At 38.3% G+C, this 9356-nt stretch overlaps 1 protein-coding gene across 1 annotated transcript; it reads right to left on the bottom strand.

The window, feature by feature from the left end:
• Nucleotides 1–385: 385 nt before the first annotated feature.
• Nucleotides 386–2698, bottom strand: sap18 (Sin3A-associated protein). Its single transcript, XM_079263685.1, has 4 exons — nucleotides 2506–2698; nucleotides 1222–1331; nucleotides 1011–1133; nucleotides 386–620 (listed from the first exon to the last, which is right to left on the bottom strand). The coding sequence occupies exons 1-4, from the start codon at nucleotides 2575–2577 to the stop codon at nucleotides 464–466; spliced, it is 462 nt and encodes a 153-aa protein (XP_079119811.1). The 5' UTR covers nucleotides 2578–2698; the 3' UTR covers nucleotides 386–463.
• Between the last annotated feature and the right edge of the window lie 6658 nt (nucleotides 2699–9356).

Genomic DNA, 9356 nt, shown 5'->3' with positions numbered 1-9356 from the left:
GAAACTGCAGAGAAAAATAATCACACACTTTTATTTTTATCATCGTTGAAAACCCAGATCGTAGTTTAGACTAAAATCCGATTAATCGCCCAGACCTAACAGAAACCAGTGCATGGACTCAGGAAGCTTCCAGAAACCAGTGTGAACCCAGTTCATGCAGGTTAAAGCTCCATCATATGTGAAGAGGATCCAGAAACACGCCGTCTTCTCTGGACCAAAGCTCATTTAAAATGTTCTGAGTGGAAACCTGGATGAAGATGTGGAATAGTTTGTGGACAGCATGGACGGCGTGTCCTGCAGACTAAAGAGGAGAGGGAGCATCCAGCTTGTTACCAGCTCCTTCCTGCCAGAAACTACATAATAACACAGTGATGCACTTAAAGAGTCTGTTTGGGAAAACCAACTTTATTAAACATGTTGTATAAAATGAAAAAAGCCATTTAGGGGGACAGAAACGACGTGTTTAGAAAGGCCTCATGCGCGGGTTGAGGGGCGGGGCTCTGTTGGGCGGCGTGATGGCGATATCAAGGTAATCTCCGATCTGGAAACGCTGAGACTGCAACGTCATGGAGTCGTCGGGACCCTTTCTGCCAGATATGGTGCTGCCGATCTTCTTCAGACTGAAAGAAACAAAGTTTTTAAATAATCACTAGAAACAGCTATAATTGAGGTAATAGCAACTGTGAATGCACATTTATTAAACTATGCTGAATGCTTGAAATGAAACGGCAGAAGTATAAGAAATGGAAAAAAGCACAAGTGACATTTTTTCCATTTGCCCCACATCAGGATAGAAGCCATGAACTTCTGTACTGAAGCACACTGACTCACTACGCCACTAGTACTCCTTGGAAAAAGTGTTTAAATTTCTTCCAATTGGGATGGGAACGTCTTTTTTTCCCACTTCCTGCAGGGTGTAAGTAGCAGGATCACAAAAACAAGGTTGAACTAAACTCCTTGTAGATGTGAATAAGAGCGCTTTACTGCGGTTCCAGCTGTGTGATACGTACTTATACATCTTCCTGCTGTTATCTGGAAAGACGATGGCGAAACTGAAGTGTGTTCCCTTCTTCCTGGCTTCTGGATACACTTCCTTCACCAGCCCGGTTAGCTCCTTCAGAGTAGCATCCATCCTGCAGCCAGACACAGAAGGACACGTCGGCTTCAGCTTCTGATCCACACGCCAACAAACACTTGGCGTGAAGAGTTTCAGCGTCTTACCACGTGTATATCTGCAACTCGCTGGCCGGAACGTTGCCCCGAGCAAATTCGTCTACTCTGTGATGCCGGCCGCTGTTGGTGGTAAACACTCGCAGCAGGAGGGGGCACGTCTGCAACAGAAACAGCGTCAGCTTTCAGGAGGTGGATAGAGAGGATTTTACAACAAATACTTTTACTATCTGAACATTTTCATCAAGTTAACGCCTGATTGATGCGTTCACTGACCTCTAGCGGGTAATACAGGTAGTTTTCTGCTGTAGACACAGCGATGACTGCAGTTCTAAAGAAAATGTCCACATTTCTAGACGGACTGAAAAGCTTTGCGTCTTAACAGCATAAAACTGTGAGAGGTCATCAGGTGTCTCCTGAGAAATGACTCAATTCCACCTGTTTGGTGTAAAAAGCAGCTCTGTGTTCATCCAAACAGGTCCCAGTGGAAGATAATAAAATTCCATCTTCTCATGTTTATCTGGTTTCTACTAAAGAGGCTTTGATGAGATGGACTTTATATTAATAATATGGGCTTTTTAAAAAAAAAAAACAAAAACAAAAAAAAAACATTTTGGTTTGTGGTGTTTTGTGATTATTTTAGTGAAAAAAAAGTGTCTTGGCTCAGAAAAGCTTGACAAACAATTAGACCTCGTTGTTCCTTGTTCATTTTATTTTATGTATTTTTTCCACACAGGTGTTTGGCCTTATGTTTATTGATCCAATTTATGCATTATTTTCAAACCTAAGCCCCTTTTTTTTGGTTGGCTATTAAGCTCAGTTTTTGTTTTTTAATTATATTAAAATGTCTGAATTGGTTCTGTACTGAGCCAGACTTTGTTCTTGTTCAATGAAACACACAAAACCCTGGCGTAAAGCAGCAACACGTTGCTGTCATGTTGATGTTAACAGGCTTCCAGGTGAACTTCTGTGTTTTCCCGTGTTTCTTTTACACTACTCAAACCATCAGTTCACCCTGTAGAGGATGTTTATGTCCAGTAATCTCTACCAGTTCTCCCAACATGACAAAAAACATTTTTACATCGTTCATGTTGGAGTCAGATCAGCTAGCATGCTAATGCTAACACGCGCCGCTATTTAATTTTTTATACACCAGCTACGATTCTAAATAGTTAACAATAGTGCTTCTAGAAGGCAAAACTCCTCTACATGTGCTGAATGAGATAAAAAATTAAGTTTAAAGTTGTTTTTATTTCATTCTGATGCGTTAGCATTTCAGGTTAGCAACCCGGCTAGTTGATAGTAAACACGTTTTCTCTAAAGGAATCATTTTACCTTTTCTCGGTCAATTGGCTTCTCTGGCTCCTTCTTTATTTCCTCCTGTGTGATGCGAGATTCTAGGGCCATTTTTTTTTAATTTTATTTTATTTTATTTTTTTTTAACACAAATACAGTTTAATTTCTCCGCTTCGTCTCTTTAAAACATTTACAGCAACTAGCGGAGTGGAGCGGGAGTCTTTCCGGTCATGTGATCCTTCTTCTTCTTCTGTTCAATTCGCGTGTTGCTAGGTTACCACCGCCCTCCTGACTTACACCGCCTGCTCATGTGGTCCAGTGCTTAATTTTTCTTTCTTTCTTCTTTCCCTTTTTTTCTACAATGTGTTTTTTTCCGACCATGATTACTTCTGAAAGTAAATTCATAGATTATTTTAACACACGGATGGATGGATGAATAGATAGATAGATAGATAGATAGATAGATAGATAGATAGATAGATAGATAGATAGATAGATAGATAGATAGATAGGTTGATGGTTAGTTGATGGAAGTTTTATGGTTAGTTGATGGAAGGTTTATGGTTGGTTGATGGTGAGTTGATGGAAGGTTTATGGTTAGTTGATGGAAGGTTGATGGTAGGTTTATGGTTGGTTGATGGTAAGTTAATGGTAGGTTTATGGTTGGTTGATGGTAGGTTGATGGTTAGTTGATGGAAGATTGATGGTTGGTTGATGGTAGGTTGATGGAAGGTTTATGGTAGGTTGATTGTTAGTTGATTGTTAGTTGATGGAAGGTTTATTGTTAGTTGATGGAAGGTTGATGGTGAGTTGATGGTAGGTTTATGGTTGGTTGATGGTTAGTTGATGGAAGGTTGATTGTTAGTTGATGGAAGGTTGATGGTGAGTTGATGGAAAGTTTATGGTTAGTTGATGGTAGGTTGATTGTTAGTTGATGGAAGGTTTATGGTTAGTTGATGGTAGGTTTATGGTTGGTTGATGGTAGGTTGATGGAAGGTTTATGGTTAGTTGATGGTAGGTTGATGGTTAGTTGATGGAAGGTTTATGGTAGGTTGATTGTTAGTTGATGGAAGGTTGATGGTGAGTTCATGGAAGGTTTATGGTTAGTTGATGGTAGGTTGATTGTTAGTTGATGGAAGGTTTATGGTTAGTTGATGGTAGGTTGATTGTTAGTTGATGGAAGGTTTATGGTTAGTTGATGGTAGGTTGATTGTTAGTTGATGGAAGGTTGATGGTGAGTTGATGGAAGGTTTATGGTAGGTTTATGGTTAGTTGATGGAAGGTTTATGGTAGGTTGATGGTTAGTTGATGGAATGTTTATGGTTAGTTGATGGAAGGTTGATGGAAGGTTGGGCGCAGTGAATTTGAGGAGGATGAGGGTGGGGAAATGTCAGGGTTTGAATTAGAGAAGGAGATTGTTTGCGATGTTTCGGTGCTGTGATTGGAAGGTTTCAGATATATTGTTGAAGAGGATTCAAAGGACCAAGTGGTTAAACATTAAATAAATGAGGCAGTAAAAGATCTTCGTGTCTAGGTAGAGCTGCTGCCTGGGGCAAAATTAGACAAATGATCATCAATAATTCACTTTGATTGACAGGTTTGTGATTTCTGACACATGTTGTTGTTTATTTAATAAGTGGTTGATCCAACTGTAGCTTTGTTACTTTATAAGATTTAACTTTCTGCTTTTAAAACTGATACTGCTGATGATATTGTTCTGGATCTGAAACTCTGACATCATTAAGAAAACAATAAACCTTGTACATCAGTGAATTTCTTTTATATCACAATCTGGCCATCATTTTGGCTTCATATTTACAAATCTTTAATTTTAGAATCCAGCATTTGAGTTTTTATTTTCTGCAGCATGCAACTCTTTAAATGTTTGAAATTTTTCAGCAGAGCTCAAATTTCTTCAAACAAATTTATGCAAAAAACAAAAGAAAAGACAAAAGCAGAAAAATAGGAATCCATAAAAATTAACTGCAGTTCTTTGGATATTTTTTATTTTTCATGAAAATAATTAGGGCTGTGTATCTCAAAATGAGGGTTCATGAACCCCTCAGGATACTTGCAGACACTTCAGGTATAGATGATAAAGTAAACAAAGGGATATAACTTACTTTATCTTTTTATGTCTTTATTTTCTGTGGTATATCACTGAATATATCTAATATATCTAAAATTAATCAAATTTATTTGAAAAAATATTAAACAGCTAAATTAACAATACAAGCTTAATGAAAATATTAAATTTTTTATGCATTTACATAAAATACATTTTCTGTTTTAAAATGAAAAACATACATAGTACATAGTAATAGTATATCAAATGATAAATAACAAAATCAAATATGCAAATAAATAAAATGTGTGAAAGAGATAAAGATACATTTTAAAATGCAATAATTTTTCTCCAAAAATTTAAAGTTGATTTCTAAAACGAAAACAAAATATAAACATTTTGATAATGTACGTGTACTTTTTGTACTAAAAAGGAAAATGTAGAGAATTCCTTATTTATAGGGTATTATGGTTTTATTTCACTGGTTCAACCAAATGCAAGAAGCCCCTAAAGTAAAATTTAAGTTGTTCTAAAGGGGTTTAATGTTGAAAAAGAATTGATTGAACTACCTTATAGGATAATAAATTAAATTGATCTCTGAAGGTTAATGTTTACAATTTACTTTGGAAATAAGGACAACGCAGCTGGTAAATATTTATAATTTTTTTTTTTTTTTTTGGGGGGGTGGGAACCATTATGCAGTTGGGCTTGGACACCCAAACAGATAGCAGCAGCCCTGTTAAGTATGCAATAATACAATATTTTTGATCAGATTGAAGAAAATAATCCGATTGAAGGTGCCTTTACAGACAGTCAGAGAGAGTCGGATCTGGGATCAGTCAGTCTGCCAAGTCCACCTACAGGACTGAAACCTGCTATTCAGTCACATGCTGCCCTCCCCCTCAGCCATTACACTGTGCGTGGTGAGTATGTGTGGTTTCCCGGGTAACATACATGTGAGGGCTGTACAGTATGTGATTGTACAGTGTGTGGTAGTGTGTGTGCTTCCTGACAGTGACCCCCCTCTGTTCTCCTGCTTGGCTTGCTGGTCAGGGACCAGGAACTACTTTAACAATCGGCTCTTGATCCCTCCTCCGAAACAATCCGCCAGGCTTCTCCCAGCTGTTTTAGCCCTGTCCCGACTGAAAGATCAAACAGTGGCTCTTTGAGTCCGGCCCTGACACTGATACCCATTCACTGATACGCATCAGGAATAAGTGTCACTGTTATTCCCCAAATGACTCCATTAGAATCACTGACGCCCTCTCCAACTCAGTCCAGGATGTTTCCTTATGATGCACATATACTGCTGCATAGAAGTATCTGGCTGTGACGTCTCCAGGTCGGAAATCTTCCTGCTTTGCATCCAGAAAACCATCCATTACAAGTTTCACAGTCTTTATTTTATATTTCAGAGCATCAACGGTGCGAACTGAGAAGTTGCTCTTGCTCCTACACTTCAACAAACAGTGGGATAAAGTCATTGGTGGCAGTCGTTAGCGGCACACAGAGCTGCTCTGTCCTGCAGGCTGATTGCTGCCAGGAGGTACTTTGCATCTGAGAAGTCATTTTCACTCTCATCCTGTGTCCAGTTACAGCCACATGTACACCACACACACTTTGATACACACCGTTACTTCACGATGGAGATTTGTTCCTTCAGGTCTGTGAGTGCCCTGGAACACATGCTCACTTTTGGTTGGTTAAATCTACAAATATAAAATTCTCCTTACTTTTAAACATAGGTTGCACAACAATGGATCATAGGCTTGGTTTAAAGATAAAGACAACTGACAACTGTTTGCAAAGTGTCTGGGAATTCTGGTGAAGGACAATGGTTGGGGTGCAAATACACCATATCCCTCGTTAGTGTAGTTTAGCTTTAAGGACGCAGTACAGTTCTTTTTCCGTTCAGTAAGAGAACAAAAGCAAAATCAGAAACCTGCTTAACTTTGGAGTGCACAGGAACATATTAGATGACATATAAAATAAAATAAAACAAAAAACAGTTTCTAGTCTCCAAGCTCTGGTTTCTCCTTAAACTTTCACTCGTCTTATCACTCACTAGCCCAAAATGTCTACTAGGGATAATGTCTGCTAGCCATAGTATCATTTAGCCATAATGTCTGCTAACCATAATATCCTTTAGCCATAATGTCTGCTAGCCATAGTATCCTTTAGCCATAATATCTGCTAACCATAGTATCCTTTAGCCATAATGTCTGCTAACTATAGTATCATTTAGCCATAATGTCTGCTAACCATCGTATCCTTTAGCCATAATGTCTGCTAGCCATAATATCCTTTAGCCACAATGTCTACTAGCCATAGTATCCCTTAGCCATAATGTCTACTAGCCATAGTATCCCTTAGCCAAAATGTCTACTTGCCATAGTATCCTTTAGCCATATTGTCTGCAAGCCATAATATCCTTTAGCCATAATGTCTGCTAACCATAGTATCATTTAGCCATAATGTCTGCTAACCATAGTATCCTTTAGCCATAATGTCTGCTAACTATAGTATCATTTAGCCATAATGTCTGCTAACCATCGTATCCTTTAGCCATAATGTCTGCTAGCCATAATATCCTTTAGCCACAATGTCTACTAGCCATAGTATCCCTTAGCCATAATGTCTACTAGCCATAGTATCCCTTAGCCAAAATGTCTACTAGCCATAGTATCCTTTAGCCATATTGTCTGCAAGCCATAATATCCTTTAGCCATAATGTCTGCTAACCATAGTATCATTTAGCCATAATGTCTGCTAACCATAGTATCCTTTAGCCATAATGTCTGCTAGCCATAGTATCCTTTAGCCATAATGTCTGCTAACCATAGTATCATTTAGCCATAATGTCTGCTAGCCATAATATCCTTTAGCCACAATGTCTACTAGCCATAGTATCCCTTAGCCATAATGTCTACTAGCCATAATATCCCTTAGCCAAAATGTCTACTAGCCATAGTATCCTTTAGCCATATTGTCTGCAAGCCATAATATCCTTTAGCCATAATGTCTGCTAACCATAGTATCATTTAGCCATAATGTCTGCTAACCATAGTATCCTTTACCCACAATGTCTACTAGCCATAGTATCCCTTAGCCATAATGTCTACTAGCCATAGTATCCCTTAGCCAAAATGAAAATGTCTACTAGCCATAGTATCCTTTAGCCATATTGTCTGCTAGCCATAATATCCTTTAGCCATAATGTCTGCTAACCATAGTATCATTTAGCCATAATGTCTGCTAACCATAGTATCCTTTAGCCATAATATCTGCTAACCATAGTATCCCTTAGCCAAAATGTCTACTAGCCATAGTATCCTTTAGCCATATTGTCTGCAAGCCATAATATCCTTTAGCCATAATGTCTGCTAACCATAGTATCATTTAGCCATAATGTCTGCTAGCCATAGTATCCTTTAGCCATAATATCTGCTAACCATAGTATCCTTTGGCCATTATGTCTGCTAACTATAGTATCATTTAGCCATAATGTCTGCTAACCATCGTATCCTTTAGCCATAATGTCTGCTAGCCATAATATCCTTTAGCCACAATGTCTACTAGCCATAGTATCCCTTAGCCATAATGTCTACTAGCCATAGTATCCCTTAGCCAAAATGTCTACTAGCCATAGTATCCTTTAGCCATATTGTCTGCAAGCCATAATATCCTTTAGCCATAATGTCTGCTAACCATAGTATCATTTAGCCATAATGTCTGCTAACCATAGTATCCTTTAGCCATAATGTCTGCTAACTATAGTATCATTTAGCCATAATGTCTGCTAACCATCGTATCCTTTAGCCATAATGTCTGCTAGCCATAATATCCTTTAGCCACAATGTCTACTAGCCATAGTATCCCTTAGCCATAATGTCTACTAGCCATAGTATCCCTTAGCCAAAATGTCTACTAGCCATAGTATCCTTTAGCCATATTGTCTGCAAGCCATAATATCCTTTAGCCATAATGTCTGCTAACCATAGTATCATTTAGCCATAATGTCTGCTAACCATAGTATCCTTTAGCCATAATGTCTGCTAGCCATAGTATCCTTTAGCCATAATGTCTGCTAACCATAGTATCATTTAGCCATAATGTCTGCTAACCATCGTATCCTTTAGCCATAATGTCTGCTAGCCATAATATCCTTTAGCCACAATGTCTACTAGCCATAGTATCCCTTAGCCATAATGTCTACTAGCCATAGTATCCCTTAGCCAAAATGTCTACTAGCCATAGTATCATTTAGCCATAATGTCTGCTAGCCATAATATCCTTTAGCCACAATGTCTACTAGCCATAGTATCCCTTAGCCATAATGTCTACTAGCCATAGTATCCCTTAGCCAAAATGTCTACTAGCCATAGTATCCTTTAGCCATACTGTCTGCAAGCCATAATATCCTTTAGCCATAATGTCTGCTAACCATAGTATCATTTAGCCATAATGTCTGCTAACCATAGTATCCTTTAGCCACAATGTCTACTAGCCATAGTATCCCTTAGCCATAATGTCTACTAGCCATAGTATCCCTTAGCCAAAATGAAAATGTCTACTAGCCATAGTATCCTTTAGCCATATTGTCTGCTAGCCATAATATCCTTTAGCCATAATGTCTGCTAACCATAGTATCATTTAGCCATAATGTCTGCTAACCATCATATCCTTTAGCCGTAATGTCTGCTAGCCATAATATTCTTTAGCCACAATGTCTACTAGCCATAGTATCCTTTAGCCATATTGTCTGCAAGCCATAATATCCTTTAGCCATAATGTCTGCTAACCATAGTATCATTTAGCCATGTCT

The sequence above is a fragment of the Telmatherina bonti genome (assembly GCF_933228915.1).
Source record: "Telmatherina bonti genome assembly, chromosome: 24".
NCBI lineage: Eukaryota > Metazoa > Chordata > Actinopteri > Atheriniformes > Telmatherinidae > Telmatherina > Telmatherina bonti.
This window is presented reverse-complemented; position numbering and strand designations above follow the sequence as displayed.